At 41.3% G+C, this 16,395-nt stretch overlaps 2 protein-coding genes across 2 annotated transcripts; one reads left to right on the plus strand and one right to left on the minus strand.

Moving 5' to 3' along the window:
• On the minus strand, positions 1-5,156 carry rab7a (RAB7a, member RAS oncogene family). Its single transcript, XM_079340998.1, has 6 exons — positions 4,795-5,156; positions 3,087-3,149; positions 2,697-2,823; positions 1,996-2,214; positions 1,644-1,772; positions 1-1,555 (listed from the first exon to the last, which is right to left on the minus strand). Exons 2-6 carry the CDS (start codon positions 3,137-3,139, stop codon positions 1,460-1,462), a joined length of 624 nt encoding a protein of 207 aa, XP_079197124.1. The 5' UTR covers positions 3,140-3,149; positions 4,795-5,156; the 3' UTR covers positions 1-1,459.
• An 875-nt stretch (positions 5,157-6,031) lies between these two features.
• Positions 6,032-11,574, plus strand: rpn1 (ribophorin I). Its single transcript, XM_079341756.1, has 10 exons — positions 6,032-6,412; positions 7,033-7,097; positions 7,512-7,818; positions 7,911-8,120; positions 8,207-8,399; positions 8,520-8,619; positions 8,732-8,870; positions 9,939-10,058; positions 10,226-10,471; positions 10,557-11,574. Exons 1-10 carry the CDS (start codon positions 6,161-6,163, stop codon positions 10,737-10,739), a joined length of 1,815 nt encoding a protein of 604 aa, XP_079197882.1. The 5' UTR covers positions 6,032-6,160; the 3' UTR covers positions 10,740-11,574.
• Positions 11,575-16,395: the final 4,821 nt, after the last annotated feature.

A 16,395-nucleotide genomic window follows, 5' to 3' on the forward strand; every position in this document is an offset into this window, starting at 1 on the left:
TTTATTCAAGATTTTTATTACCCTTATTACTTTAAACGCAAAGACATTTTGAAACAATGTAGATGCTATGCATTTATCATATTAATATTATAATAATGATGAATGCAAATACTTCCCCCCCACACATTTTTTTTTTCTATTTTTCAAAGTTACAGTATGTTGTCTATCTTGTAGTCTATGATGCATTTCAAAGTTTTAACATAATGTGAACAGACAGTTAATGATCTGATCGGTTAAAAGAAATGTCAAGCACTTAAAATGTTTGCCAACACCAACAACTGGCATAGTCAGATATGGAGATTTACAACAGAACGTTTTGCCTTCCTCACACGATGATTGAGAGGTTTGCAAATATACAAAGTCTTGCAATATTTGACAGTAAAAAGAAATGTACTAATAGTACGCACTTATGAATGATATTTATACTTGAGAAAAATCTTCTCCAAGACTATCAAGTAGAATGACATGCCGTCTCGATTTAGTTCCTTCCCATGTCAGATGTGGTACCAAGAATTACTGATTACAATACAAACCTTGGAGTCCAGAATGGAGGGCCAGCGCTAACACGAGGGAGCCGAGTCTGGGTTGTAGCAATACCCCCAACCTGAGCTACAACTGCATTCATTGTAGCTCTCAAATGAGATGTCTGAACAAGTCTATAGTAATTGTTGATGACAACAAAGTGCCTCTATGAAAAGACCATTACACATTGGTCTAATGAACTTGTCAGGGATCAGAGTTTTCTAATCTTTGCCATTCTTCAAGAATCAGTGGGCCACACATTAATGTGATCCACACATGGCACCTTAACCTATTCTGATGCTTCACTACATCTCGACTCCCTTTCAGGTATCAGAGGATGTACGACTTTAAGTGAAATTAATTGAATTCACAACACAAACGGGTAAAATTGGCAGAGCAGTCTTTCCTCTTTTCATGCTGCAGTGGCGGGCCACCACTGCTAAAGAAACTTTGATTCAGACGAACAAAAACAAAAAAAGAACATGTTTTCTACTTTACTCATCAACACACACATGTAGAGATAATGCTTCAATTTACCACTTAAAATTTCCAAGTAAAAGCAGTATGAACCAAAACTGGGTGTGGAAGCAGCAATATACATGGAACAGCGAATGAGATGAGCCCAAACCACCACCACCATGAAAAATTATGTACTGGAAAGTAAAGAGCAACATACAAGTAAATTCCATGTTTCTTTAATGTGTTCTTTGGGCTGAGAGACTCTTCTTTTATAGAAAATGTGTGTTTTGTGTACATGATGTGGGTGCAGCATGTCTGTGTGTGTGTGTGTGTGTAGTTGTATACTCTTATGAGTGGGATGCTCCTTGTATGTTGGGCGTTGGAGATTAACACAGTGGGCAATGGGAAAAGGGGATATATAGACAAGGCAAGACAGGGTTGTGAGGGCAGTGACGACCCCAGAAGATCTTCATAGTCCTCAGCAGCTGCATGTCTCAGCTGACGGCTTAGCTCGCTCGTTCCTGTCCAACTTTATCGGCTCAGGGAACTCGTTGTACAACTCCACCTCGGTCTCCTGCAAGCAGACAATTGAGGCGAGTTCTTAAGTTATGTGCCAGAGTGGGTCAAACTTCCAGCGAGGATTTCTTGTTGGCCTTAGTTACCTGTTTAAGGGCATTGCGTGCAATCGTCTGGAAGGCCTGCTCCACATTGATAGCCTCCTTGGCGCTGGTTTCGAAATATGGGATGTTGTTCTTGCTCTGACACCAAGCCTGTGCTCGCTTGGTTGTTACCTGAAACACAAGAGGAACCGATGCTGTACTTAAAAACATCACACTCATGAAAGTGATAGCTTAATCCAAGCCTTTTTTTATTGACTCACTTTACTCTGAAGTCAAAACTTCATGTGGAGGCTTCACAAATACATAATCACAACTGTACATCTCTTTGCATATAACAAATGGTACATGTAACAGTGCACTTTTTCCAAAGAGAAATGCGTTTATCTGCACCCACCTGTCTGTTCTCCAAGTCGATCTTATTGCCCAGTACCACAAAGGGGAAGTTCTCTGGGTCTCGGGGGCTGGCCTGGATCAAGAACTCATCCCTCCAGCTGTCTAGGGTCTTGAAAGTGTTGGGTGCAGTCACATCAAACACCAGGACGCAGCAGTCTGCTCCGCGGTAGAAAGCGACGCCTAAGGACTGAAACCTCTCCTGGCCTGCCGTGTCCCAAATCTGACACACAGAACAGGGGGAGAGCGTGCATCACAGACAACACCACTGTTTACAAGCACTAAATAATGAGATTACTGCAAATAAAGAGATGAAGGTAATTCCTTAAGTGCAGTCTTCATAACATTAACTAGATCTCCCTGATTATCTGCACGAACATGGTTTGTTGAATAAAGAAAACTCCAGAGGCAATTAGTTTTCCATTGCTTGATTTTCTTTTTTTTTCTCAAATAAATGTAAAAGTTATGTCGAATGTATTAAAAAATGAATATCCTGTGATGGTTAAGAGTCTTTAAAGAAGAAAGAACAGAAGGACTGGTTATGAAAACGTGTGCATCTAAATGGAAAGATGAAGCAAACAGTGAACATCTTTAATAATCTGCTGTTCAAAAAGTAACAAGACTTTATAGTGATACTCCTTCAAAGACAGTGGCAGTCAGTTGACAAAGTGACCGTGTGGTGCGTGAGTGGTATCTCATCATTACCTGCATCGTGACAAGTCTGTCATCCACCATCACTTCTTTCGTCAGGAAATCAGCACCTATTGTGGCTTTGTACTGGTTACTGAACTTCTTATTCACATACTGGTTCATCAACGAGGTCTTGCCAACTCTACAGACAAAATCACAGGGCACTCTTCAGAATATAGAGCCAGACAGTGCAATAACTCAAAAACGTTCATGTCTTCAATTACTATAGGCGTTTTTTTTTTCTTTTTTCAGGTAAAGAGCTACATCTACTCTGATACTATACGTCTGAAAAAAAGAAACACAAATGCCAGAAATTGTCATCTTTAGGATCTGAAGGGTAAAGCATCTAAGTAAAGTGTTTTCAAATCACTTCTGTAAGTTTTGACACAGCTCGACATCACTCACCCAGAGTCTCCCAGGATGATGACTTTGAGTAGTACTTTCTTCCTTGATGTCATTGTGCCACAGCTGCAGAGACACACATTTGCAGAATGAATCTTAAATGAAGCATTCAATTGAGCGATGGATGCAGCCAATCAGTGGTGACCCAGGCGATATAAGCCAACCAGTTTCACTTGAAACTGTTATGGCCTGAGTGTCTTAAAATACTCTCCAGGAAATGGGAACTTTATAGGAATAATTGTAAAGCAGTCTCTTCGACTAGAGTTTCTTTTCACTTTACAAACAGAAAATATAGTGTAAAGGATATACTAACATGAGGCTTGAATAACAATTCATGAAATAAACAACTCACTACATCTGTTTTTTTATAGACTCGCTGTAGTGCTGCTTTGTGACATGCTGCTGGTTTAACATTACATAGAAACAGCATTGTTTCATTTCCAGCTTTATAATAAATACATCAATTAATCAATAACAATTACTGTTTCATGAAACTGCAACTCAACAGCCTCAATCTATTATTTCTTAAAATAAAAAAATAGTTACAAAATAAGAGACCATTTTTGGTTCAGTAATTTTTTACACATTTTCTAACTGAATTGTGTAATACCCTCAAATTAATTGATAGAATTTCACTCATATTTTTCAATAGATAGATACAAGATACGTTATTGGTCTCGAGGGAAACTCAAGGCATCCAGTAGCAGTATAAAAAAACATTAGCATTACAATAAACAGTACACATTAAACAACCACTGCCCCTCCTCCCTTCAGTATATAATAAACCTGAAACGAGATTTCGAAGGCCCCTTGATTCAGTAGTGAATGATCAGGATCCTGAGGATTTTGTACTAAATCATCAAATTCAACACCTTTACCTTTGAGCAACACCAAGCATTTCTGAACTTGGCTGACTGTGCTCTGTAATAATAAACCTACTCATCCAGCCTAACTGACCGAAGTCCACACAGTGTAACGATGGCCTTTAAATCATAAATCTGTTCAGGTTAGACTTTGGATAAAAAGCATTATTAAAAAAGATTAGTCACACATCGCCGAGTGCTTGAACCCGTATCAGTAGTTTTATGAAGCTAAACTAGCATAGAGCAATCTGTGGAGCTCTCATAATCTGCACCTCATGACACAGTGTCAGGGACTGATCACATGGCTTTAAAACTCAGGACTCACAGAACCATGACTTGGCAGCCACGATTAGCAAAGACAATGCTACACTTTACCTCAATAATAATAATAATGATAATAATCAAACTATCGGTACAATCCTTTCTTCAGATCAACCTGACGACCACTTTGATGGACAATATTTCCACTTTATAAACTCTGACAGCGAGTTGTCTCTAATCTACCAAACCACCAAAAACGTCAAAAACAGCTGCAGGGTGTTAGCTAGGTTCAACAAACAACACATTTAAAGTAATATTTGTTTATATACCAAGGTAAGCACATGCGGTGTGAAATTACATCAGGGCACAGTATATCAATTTAAATATCTAATCTTGCTCAAACCAATGAATCTAGACATTTTAGAAGCCGTATCCATCACCGAGGACCATCTGACACTTCAGATTTCAAGCTAACATTTAGTCAGCTAAGATAAATGGATCAAACATTGTAAATGTTTGTTAACGACAGATAGATCGTTAACTTATAATGTAAGTAAGATGTGTAACTACAGGCAGCACAAACCAACCTGGGCGACGATCCTGTGGTGAAAAAAGAAAACAACAAAGTGGACTTTTCCTCTGCCTGTGTTGAAAGCGTTAGCTAACGCTAGCTTAGAAGCTAACAGCTCCAACAAATGTCTGCCGTAAGAAAACAACACGTTCAGCACGTCGACAACTAAATAATCTCCAATAGCAGCTAACTCCACTTATCAAACTAAACACTGCCACTGCAGATTTAATTCTCCCTTCGTGGAATATAATCGATTTAGTACAATGGTCTGTTTCGCTCTGTTCCCGTTGACGCTCGCTTTTCCTGCCAAGCTAACGTGCTAGCTGCTAGCCGAGCCGCGTTCACTTCCTCCAAAACAAGCTCGGTGACGCCTGACGCGCTGACGTCACATGCTGGACATGCCTTCTCGTCCCTGAGACTTATCAACAACGCAACGTTTTTATGATTATCTATTATTATATAGACAAACAGCTTCCAGCATACACCATACATTTCACACAAGACCAGTTACTTGTAAGAGCTTACATACACAGGGAATTTAACTACGGTGAATTGGGTTCTATATTTACAATAAACACCGAATAAAGAACATAAAGGAAAGACTAATATGTACAAAAGTAAATGATATAATAGTGCAAAATAATATTAACAATAGTAGTAGTGTGGCTTGCATTTCAGGCAACCACCCTAATAAGTATTAGAGAGGAACAAAGTTAATAGTTCTAATATATTCTCTTCTCATTAATAGAAAATCTAACAACGGAATACCCACTTTTGTACCCCATTTTCTTAGCCTCTCCAAGATTTTAGTCAAAGCCTTCAAATAATACGCGGGATGGATCCTTAACTTCATGGCCCTACATTCCTTTAATTTGAGTTTTTACACGACTACAATTCAACCTTCATCTACATCCCAGATGAAGTTTGTGATTATATCAAAGGACAGATAGCATGTTTTATCGACCATGTAAACCAGTCAGGTATAATGTGCATTTATCAAAATCGTTCCCCGACTGCCGAAACCCGGGATCGAACCAGGGACCTTTAGATCTTCAGTCTAACGCTCTCCCAACTGAGCTATTTCGGCTTCACATTTACATTGCCTATGTACAGTCATTTTTTTTTCTTTTTTTAAATTGAAATTTCTTTGTTAAAGGACGTTACTGAAAATTTAAACAATCTTCCCAAAAACTGCATTCACAGATTTTAAAGTCTCTGCTGCTTCTTACGCAGTGCGTGTTGTAAAGAGCGCGCAATGACGTCATGACGTCGGACTAAAGGAAGCGTCATCCTTGCTGCTGTAGAGCGGCACGTCGGCCTTTCTTTGCGGCTCTACATTTCACCCGGAGTCCTCCTGTCGTGTCCCGCTTTAGTAGCACTGAATGAATGTAAACATGTCTCTGAACTCGCCGCTTGCCTGCGCTCTGCTGTTCCTCCTGTCCGCTCTGAGTTTAAGAGTTTCGGCGGACGGTTTGGTGAATGAGGAGGTGAAGAGGACCGTGGATTTAAGCACTCATCTGGCTAAGATCACCGCGGAGATCGTGCTGTCTAACCAGGGCCAGTCTGCCGTCAGCAGCTTCATTTTAGCGCTGGAGCCTGAGCTGGCCCCTCACCTGGCCTACATCGGAGCCTCGGTGAGCAAACACCTGAAATTGATAAAAACCACTGTAAAAAAGACTGTAACCATGAGCTAGCTTTAGCTCGTTAGCACGATATAGATGAATGTGCTGCACCAAATCGTGCTACTATTTAGTGTTTGCATCTGTGTTCGATTAAAAGCAGAATTAGTGCGCAAGCTAAAAGTGTTATGTCTGTGGAGGTTACTGCACTGTTTATTGAAGATATAAAATCCCAGATATTAGCATGACTTGTGTGATGTGATTCATTGTGGTCAGCTCTGCAAGCTACGAAGTCACATTTAGCTTATATTTCAAGAGATATGGTGAAAACACGAGCTACAGACTAGTGGTCTTTATTTAAGTAGAATTGCACCAACATACTTTTGATGAATTATCTTTGAATGTCTGAGTATGTAGGTTACTATGTTAACTTCCGCAGCGCTGCACGCTCTGTCAGTGGCTGAATGACACGTATGCGCTGGACAGCTCACTTCCGTGTCTGACTGCGCAGGTCTGCCCTTTCTGTGCAGGAGACTGTAACAATTGTCAAGAGTTTGTACATACTGTGTGCTTTTTTGAGAAACTATTATCCAGTATATACTTTACTTATTCTCTGTTCTTTTCTCTTGCCAAAGGTGAAGGGTGATGAAGAGGAGGATGGCACACTTGAGCTCCAGCAGACAACAATTCAGAGCCAGGGGTAAGACGTCAGACTCTAACATGTGTCACCCAGAAACACTTGCTAATTTATGATGTCTGTGAACAGTGAATATATTGACTCAGTGGCATTCATGAGAGTAATTTTAGTTTGCTTTCAGCTTTAAGCCTTTAATAAGACACAAGGCCACATGCCGCCCACAAAACAAAATCTTTCTTTTCCTGTTTTAATATTAAAGCAACCATAATGACCTCTCAGATGAGAAATATATATATACTAGTTTAGGTCATTTTAGCTGCAATTTCCATGTATGATTCAATGAATGAAACCATGTCCTTAATGTTCCTGAGAATTTAAGATTGCATTTTGTAGTACCTAAAAGGCTGATTTGTGGCAACATTCATTTTTGCAAATGTATCTTATCAATGTTTCTCTGTCTCATCTCTCCTGGTTTAGTGGGCAGTTTTACAAAGTCCAGCTGCCCTCCAGCCTGGCAGCAGGTGCTCAGCTGAAAGCTAAGGTGGAGATGACGTACAGCCATGTCCTGAAGCCTTTCCCCACACATGTCACCCAGGCTGAGCGCCAGCTGGTGGTCTTTCAAGGGAACCACTACTTGTATTCCCCTTACCCCACCCGCAGCCAGACCACACGAATTCGCCTGGCCTCCAAGACCGTGGAGAGCTACACCAAGCTGGGTAACCCGACCAAGAATGATGATATTATCGAGTACGGACCCTTCCGGGATGTGCCTCCATTCAGCGAGGTATAACTCCAAACAGATGACTAAAATGCTTTGAGTGAAGTTTGATGATATGTGCATAACATTCTGTCTTTTGGATGTTTTCTCCCCTCCAGGAAGCAATGAGGATCCACTATGAAAACAACACCCCCTTCCTCACCATCAGCAGCATCACTAGGACCATTGAGGTCTCTCACTGGGGAAACATTGCCGTGGAGGAGACAATTGATCTGAGGCACACAGGAGCCATCCTGAAGGGGGCTTTTTCACGCTATGATTATCAACGTCAGTCAGACAGCGGCATCTCATCTGTCAAATCCTTCAAGGTGTTGTTTTTAATCAAGTTAGCTGTTTGTTTTCTATGTCATGATGATGATGAGGATGCTGACTTTGAATGCTTTTCCCACAACAGACTATCCTTCCTGCCTCAGCCCAGGATGTTTACTACAGAGATGAGATTGGCAACATCTCCACCTCCCATCTGCAGGTACTGGACGACTCTGTGGAGGTCGAGGTCAGGCCTCGCTTTCCCTTGTTTGGAGGCTGGAAGACCCACTACATCATCGGCTATAATCTGCCTAGTTACGAGTACCTTTACACTCTGGGTGAGTTGATCTGTAGTATCCTCAAGTAACTGCTTTTATTATGGTTTGCAGAATCACTTTAACACAACCTGTACATCTCTAGATGTGTTTTCAAAGTGTCACCTGATTGTTCCCCTCTAGGTGACCAGTATGCGCTGAAGATGAGACTAGTAGACCATGTGTATGATGACCAAGTCATCGACTCACTCACTGTGAGAATTATCCTACCAGAGGGCGCTAGGTCAGCATTTACAAATAAAATCGACATTGTTAACTGGAATTGTTTTTTTTTGTTTTGTTTTTTTTTAAATTACTTGATGCTCATTTATCATGTTCTCATCATGTTTGAACAGAAACATCCACGTTGATACACCTTACAAAATTGATCGCATGCCAAACCAGCTGCACTATACATATCTGGATACATTTGGACGACCAGTGCTGGTGGCAACCAAGACCAACCTGGTGGAGCATCACATTCAGGATATTGTGGTAAGATAAATTGTGTAAAGTGCAGAAAATATAGAATTCTCTATCATTTTTATTTTTGTTTTATTATTTATCAGCAGATTAGCATAGGATGCTAATATCGGCATGACGCTGCGACAGTTTCTTTAAACACATGTATAGGTGTGATTGAGCCTGATAGTATATTTTTTTTATTTGAACTAATGTAAACAAAAAATAAAAAAATCTATTGCACTGAATGTGTTAAACTAGATTGTAAAACTATGAAAAAAACAACAAATATAATGTTTCTGAAAATGAGCAGAGTTCCTTTCTATATAAGAAGTATAAGCTTTGGTTTTCAAAGAGAATTTAGTGTTGCCAGTAGAGTCACAGTAAAAGCAAATCAACTGCATAGAGCTGTTAACATCCGTCCTTGTTCAGAGCTAAGGAGGTTCTGACTTAAGGTGATGAAAAGGTAAACCTGCTCTGTTGAGTAAAGGTCACGACAGACTGTATAAACTGCCAGATCAGTGTTGTGATGTTGTTTTGAGGTTCTAATAAAGTTAGTGTCCAGGAACTGCTCGTTGAGTTGTGCATTAAGTATTGAGAACATCTGTATGACTTTCTTTTTAATGGATGAAAATGATCTCAAAGGATTCAACAGTATTTTCTATAAAAAGGAAAAAAAGATTGACCTTTACAGTTGAAACTTTTGTTTTCATGGCAAAAGTAAAATCTGAAACTTCCCTAAATTGGACTTCTATGCTGTTTAACTCACATTTGTGAAACTGATTTCTGTGAGTTGAAATAAGGTCAAAGGAACAGTCAACGGATTAGCGTCAAATTCACCAGACGTCTGTCTCGATTGATTTGATAAGAGTTTGTCCTCCACTTTCTGTAAACAGCAGCATCCCTAAAAAGTTTCTCAATTGCAGAGAAATGCTGCTACTGCACTGTAGAATGTAATGCATATGTACATGATGTGGATTGGTTAATTGCAAGAGCCATGTGAAAAGCAATGAATGTGATGGTGAAGAAACTTAATGAATGCCAGTTATGAAGCTGCATTTAGATCTAGTTCAGAATATATATTATTTTCTTAATTTCCAGGTTCATTACAACTTCAATAAAATCCTGATGCTGCAGGAGCCTCTTTTGGTTGTCGGAGCCTTCTACATTCTTTTCTTCACTGTCATTATCTATGTCCGCTTGGACTTTGCCATCACCAAGGTAAGACAATTTAATCCTTTTACAGAAAGTCTGATGCTGTTAAACCTTTTCCTCCCCTATTAGCAGACATTATTACATCTTTATTCTGTTTTTTAATTTCTTTTATGTTCAAACTGTTTTTAAATAACAGTTTTAAAGACGTTTCAACATCTTTTTACCCCGTTCAGGACCCCGCAGCTGAGGTGCGTATGAAGGTGGCATCCATCACAGAGCAGGTGCTGACTCTGGTCAACAAGCGTCTTGGTCTGTATCGGCACATGGACGAAGTGGTCAACCGCTATAAGCAGTCCCGTGACACTGGCGCTCTAAACAGCGGTAGGAAGACTCTGGAAGCAGACCACCGAACCCTCACCAACGAGATCAGCTCACTGCAGGCCCGCCTCAAAGCGGAGGGCTCAGACCTGGCTGATAAGGTGAGTTCCAAGGGTTTGAGAGTACATTAGGATTGCTATGAGTTTAGTATGGGGAGGACAGTGGTGTTAACACCTTTCGTTTCAGGTCGGGGAGGTGCAGAAACTGGACGGGCAGGTGAAGGAGCTCGTGTGTCGCTCCTGCCAGGAGGCGGAACGCCTGGTGGCAGGGAAGGTGAAGAAGGAGGCCTACATAGAGAGTGAGAAAAATCTGACCAGCAAGAGACAGGAGCTTGTGAGCCGCATCGACAGTCTGCTAGACGCCCTCTAAAATACCCTTGCTAGACTAGCACACATAAACACACACAGTGCTCCAAGATACAGCCGGCTACTTGTACGTGTGAGAATAAATTAAATGTGACTCGTGCTTACACTTTTTTTTTTTTTTTTACCATCCTTGAACCCAGACATGGACTTTTAACACCTCATCTTAATGTCAATAATGGGTTTATCCAAACACTTGTGCCTTTGTGCCTTGTGAGAAACTCGAGGTCACTGTGTGCTCAGCTCTACAGCAGCTTCATCAAAACTAATGGCTTTTAGTTCTTGGGTTTGTTGAGCTACATTTAAATCTTTGTCACATCTTGCTCAGACTACACTGCATTTTCATGTTAAAATCTGGACATTGTAATGTTTTTTTTCCTTCTACATTTGTACGGTTATGATTTTATTTTATTTTTGTAACCAATAGCTGAGAGGCCCAAGTGTTTTCAAGTCTCATGTCTTTACTCGCATACGCTCTATTGTAAGATTGAATCATCTCTGGATTTAAAGTACAAACGTCTGTTCCAATCGTGTCTCTTTTGCACTTACAACTTTTTTCTATTCGCCCTGGCAGGATGTTTGAAAAATGTGAAGCTCTGATTCTGTGTCATCCCTAAAGCTGTGTTGATGTTCACAATTCATTTTTTCTACATTTTGTATGATTTTTTTGTTTTGTTTTGTTTTGTTTTTTAAGTGGCATTTTTTTGACCTTGAGATTAGTAAATTCGTAATGAGATTAGGTTGTATGTGAGAAAAGACATGGGCGACAGGACACAGAACTTTGTGAAATGGGCAATGATCTGGAAAGCTGTCACATTTGAAATAAAGGTTTGAGAAACAGATTGCTTTGCATGTTTGAAGATAAACACAGCAGGTGTATAAAAACAGGTGATGGGGTATTGATGTTATTTTTTGACTTATTCGGAATTTATTAGTTCATTTACGTTTAGGGGAAGCAGTACCCTTTGTTAATCAGAAGAGGGCGCTCTTGTGTAAAAAAAAAAACCCTCAACGTGATCTGTACTGCATTTAGACTCATTCAATGGCAATAAAAATTCAGCTGAACTAAAGTGTGTCATCCTCGCACACATTCACTCTTTGACTGGTGCCACTTTTGAAACTGGTACTTCGGAGGGAATTTCCAACACATTGTTTCATTTCTTATTCAAGAGGAACCCCACCCTTCACCCACTCCTCCCAAGTCAGAAGAGCTGCCGCCGTGCCTCCATCACGGTCAGAGCCCAGGACAAACATCAGGGTCAGTCTGAGGTCAGCAGGGGTCCTGGCAGGTCATTTCCTGCTCCATAACAACAGGCCCCGTTCCCCTCACAATGATAATGTTAACATAATTGTATGTGCCATACAATAATCATTCTGAAAGAACCACAGCAGTGGGAAAGTAGAGACAATGTCTGCTAGCACTAATGCTTGGTGCTGGTGAAAAGGCCACACAATGGTAGTTTAGTTTGTGTGTTTGTACTGTATTGGAGATTTGGAGCAGACGGAGTTTGGAGGGCCTCGGAGTCTCATTCTCTCAGGAGAACTGACTGACTGCTGCTCACACACGTCCACCTCCACACCAGTGACTGTCACACAAACCACCACGCACATGTCTGTTTCTACTCAGTAATGATGCTGGGACACTGACAATCTGAGACTGACACGATCCGTGGATCCATATGGCGAGTAAAAGATATTTAAAGTAAAGTTGTTGATTGAAACTGAAGATGTTACTTCTTTATATATCAGAAAACCGTCATTGATTTGCAACCTTTCGGTTCTGCTATCTCTGACGAAAACTTTTATAGCAAAGTGCTTCACAAATAGTGTGAACAGTGTAAAATTACCACTGGATTAAAAAAAAAAAAAAAAAAAGAATTTATTTTTTTACATTTTTCCAGTTTTGCAAATGACATTTATTTATCTGAGATGTATGCTAGGTGAGGAGAGAATAACACTTGCAATGGTTTTGTTGTAAAAATATTACCTTTTCATCCACTTCTTTTTATTTCTATTTTTACTTTGACCTATCCATTTAAAGATGGTGTATGTGTCATTGAACAATCAGAAACCATTTTTTAAATTTAGTTACCCATAAATTAGCTTAAGCTAAATGCTATCCCACCAGCCAGTCCTCACGTGTTTGCTTAGAGTCACTGCAGTTTGTTTGAAATTGTTTTCTTACTCTTACAATGTCCAAATCATTTATGTTTTTATTATGCACTTCTATCGAGAGTACTTGTCATAATAAACCTACAAGTAAAAGTCTGTTTCTGGCCTTATTTTACCCTCCTATCCTTACTGCCTTCCAGCCTCATAGGGCAGAATATAAGACTTTGGCTCTTCATTCTCAGAGATCAGAGTATATGCTGAATAAACATGTGACCATCATCTGTAAGAGGGAGTCAGTCACTTGATAACTGTCTATTCTTCTCTCTCAGAGAAGAACCTTTAAATGGTTGGCCATCTATGGGGTATTCTTTGGTCAAAAGGTTAGATAAATACTGAGCCTGTAGAAAAAAAGATGTCTAAAAACAAAATATGTTCAATTTTTCAGCACACAATCTTACAGCTTTTTGTCATCCTGAATTGTTGTGTTGATGGATTGACTCTTAAATGTGACTGTTATACCAATGATAGGACCTTTTTTGTGTGGTATTGGTTTATGGGCCATTCAGTCTTCTCAGTTTGAGCACTGTGCTCTGGTCCAGGATGTTCTTACCCGTTGCAGAAGAGCTGCGGTTTATCTGTTGGCGTAACACGAGCAGAATACTGTTTAAACCGGAATTCATGTGCAGCACTGTATCCTGATGTGGCCAACCCTGTGTGTGTGAGTGTGTGTTTGAGGTGGATGAGGGGTTTTGTGAAGCATGTTGGACTGGTTTGGCCATGTGGTTGAGCTGTCGTGGTGCCCCCTCAGGCACAAAGTTGATTATTATCTTCATTTCCTGAGGTGCAGAAATCATGCAGAGTGTTCCTTCTTTATCTTCAGAGAAAGTAATGAATATGCAGAAAAACAAAATAACAAAAGTCAAACTAGGTATCAGTTTAAGGGTAACCCACAAGCCAAGGGTCCTGAGACGTTGTTGTGATTGATTACATTGAGGGCTCACCTGCAGTACTCCCTCTCTTAATCTTTCTCATTCTAAAACAACCACACACACACACACACACACACACACACACACACACACGCATGCACACACTCAAAGAGAGACAGAAGTCACCAGTCAGGGAACAATATCCTGCTCAGAGGACCCTTCACAGCACACTCTCATAAATCACTGAGACAGAGCCACCACCCTCACTGTCTGCATGTTATTATGCACACACGTACACTAACACACACACACACTCTCAGGTCAATGTCTCTGACATATATTCATTCAATTCCGTCAATCCTCTATCCCAGAAATACAAGTATGTCATCGGCATGAAGAAAATACGACTCAAATCTAAACTCAAACTCAGCTCACCTGTGTTGATTCCTTCTGGCTCTGTTAAAAACTCACAACAGCCACTCTGTGTCCCACTGTGCCCTCTGCACTGGCAATTCCTCAGTGACAGGGTGCCGGGATGAGAGCCTCTGAAAGGGGGAGGTGAGGAGGTGGATGAAAGCCCCCCGTCTAAGGTCCGGGGGCTGTGCGTCCTGTGCAGGTGGCAGGTGTGATCTGGCCGGGTGCGGACGCGTGAGGGCGAGGAAGTGGAGCACAATGAGGGTGTCTGTGGCCCACGCTGCAGCTGCGGGAGGCAGGGAGGACGAGGTTGACAGATAAGATGGTCAGACTGACGGAAAGACAGAGGAAAGGGAGGACAGCGTAGAAAGTGTGGAGATGGAGATGGGACTTCAAACAGAGGATTGGATCCTGGGTGTAGAGAGATGCATTCTTGTCTGGCATACAGGAGAAAGAGCAAGAAAGATGGATGGCATAAAAAAATGTTAGCCTCAAAGTCCACAGTTGACTTCTATCATGCAGATTTTTACATCATGTACTTTTTAGTCAAAGCCTCTGTTCTGGGCATATATCTTTGTGCATACTGATGTCAACCTCCCTTGCTGTATGGATTTGTATCATTGAGACATTAATCCTCTTTCCTTGCTGCCCTTGTGTGCAACTGTCCACAGCTCCCACTAAGACCTGCTGATCTCTGCCACATGGCGCTCCATCAAAGCCCTGATGGTCTTGCTTCTCAGGGCAAAGTTTTGCACACAAAAAAAAGCAGCCGTGTGCGTCAGTTGAAGGGATAAGCAGCACATAGAGGTCTGACACTACTTTAGACTTTGTATCATCTTTGATCACATGAAGGGAAATGAAACAAAGCTACCCTCTCCTTAAAAAGCTCTCATCTGAGTATGTGCGCTCAGTCAGACACACACACACACACATTTCCTACTTTCTCTATTGGATCTGATGAGAGTGACAGGGGCACTTCCCATTGGCTTTGAGAGTGGCCCTCTCCTTCCCAGGGCAGCCAATTTCCCCTACTCCAGAGCTGATAGGAAACTTTGATTGTCCACTGAGCTCAGGAGAGACAAAGAGACTTTTCCTCTTGCAATCCACATATCGCTCCATCACATCTCCACCTACAATCTCCCTCTTCACTTGCTTTCTACTCATCTTCTCCAGCATCTCTCCCTCTTGAATTTTCTTGCCTTATTTCCATGAACACGTACTTGCTTTCTATTGTGGGCAGCTAAAAGTGAGTCCATTAAACTGGCACTGGCTGCTTTGATGGGCAGGAAGTTTCACTTCATGTGGTGACATCTGCATCCTGTGGCACAATCCTGTCCTGCATACATGATCTACTGTCTTGGCTTACCACTGTCCTCTAATAGCGTTCCTATATATTAACACTGTCAGTACAGGCAGATGCTGCTAGAAGCTTGCCATTGTGATTTGTACTTTGTGTTGGGTGTGAAGTGAACTGACGAGTAAGAAACTGAGGAGAAAGGCGAGAGGGTACAGAGCTATTAAGGCTTCCAAACATGCGAGAGCCAACAGGAAACATCACGCTCTCTCTCTCCACCCGATGCTGGCCCTCTCTGAGAACACACTTCCTGTCCGAGGTCCTCTAACTTCCTGTCCTGCCACCGGGAATCTCAGCTGGAACATTCCAGCTGTGGAGCAAGTCCAACCTCCCTCTCTGGGCTCATGATTATTACTTTTTTGTACTTGCTAAGTCATTTAAATCTTTCATGCAGACAGTATTCCCATACATAGAGTAACATTAAGTACTGTCAGTGTGAGGTTACTGCTCCCTCTGGTCGCCAGGGGTCGCTACATAACAGCACATCATTTCCTCTGTGATCTCACTGCTTCTCCCCTGCAGTGTGAAACTCTCCTCCTCAGTGCTGCGGATACAAGGCACTTCTACCTCCTCGGTAGAATTTCATTTATATTACTGGGGTTTTTTCAGCGCAGAAAATGCGCAGTACCATTACTTTAATGACAGCAGATGAACGTGCACATGCATGTTCATAAGTGTGCCTACGCGCAATGTCCATATGTGGTGGAAAAGAGGCAGGTTTGGTGACTTTGTGTTTGACCTTTTCAGAAAGAGAGCTAATCCTGAGCTATAATAGACTCCAGGACCGATATGGAAAACTGCTGCATCGTTATCTCGGTTGTCTAGGAGACCATCAGAGCACCGGGGCCGGTGGA

The sequence above is a fragment of the Symphodus melops genome (genome assembly GCF_947650265.1).
Source record: "Symphodus melops genome assembly, chromosome: 4".
In the NCBI taxonomy this organism is placed as follows: Eukaryota; Metazoa; Chordata; class Actinopteri; order Labriformes; family Labridae; genus Symphodus; species Symphodus melops.

Excerpts from the sequence above, each read along its gene's own strand:
- rab7a (XM_079340998.1), bottom strand. The coding sequence starts at position 3,139 with ATGACATCAAGGAAGAAAGTACTACTCAAAGTCATCATCCTGGGAGAC. Across the intron at positions 2,824-3,086 it reads ATCATCCTGGGAGACTCTGG|AGTTGGCAAGACCTCGTTGA; the intron begins GTGAGTGATGTC and ends TTTTGTCTGTAG. Across the intron at positions 1,556-1,643 it reads CACGCAATGCCCTTAAACAG|GAGACCGAGGTGGAGTTGTA; the intron begins GTAACTAAGGCC and ends GTCTGCTTGCAG.
- rpn1 (XM_079341756.1), top strand. The coding sequence starts at position 6,161 with ATGAATGTAAACATGTCTCTGAACTCGCCGCTTGCCTGCGCTCTGCTG. Across the intron at positions 7,819-7,910 it reads ATGTGCCTCCATTCAGCGAG|GAAGCAATGAGGATCCACTA; the intron begins GTATAACTCCAA and ends TCTCCCCTCCAG. Across the intron at positions 8,121-8,206 it reads CATCTGTCAAATCCTTCAAG|ACTATCCTTCCTGCCTCAGC; the intron begins GTGTTGTTTTTA and ends TTCCCACAACAG.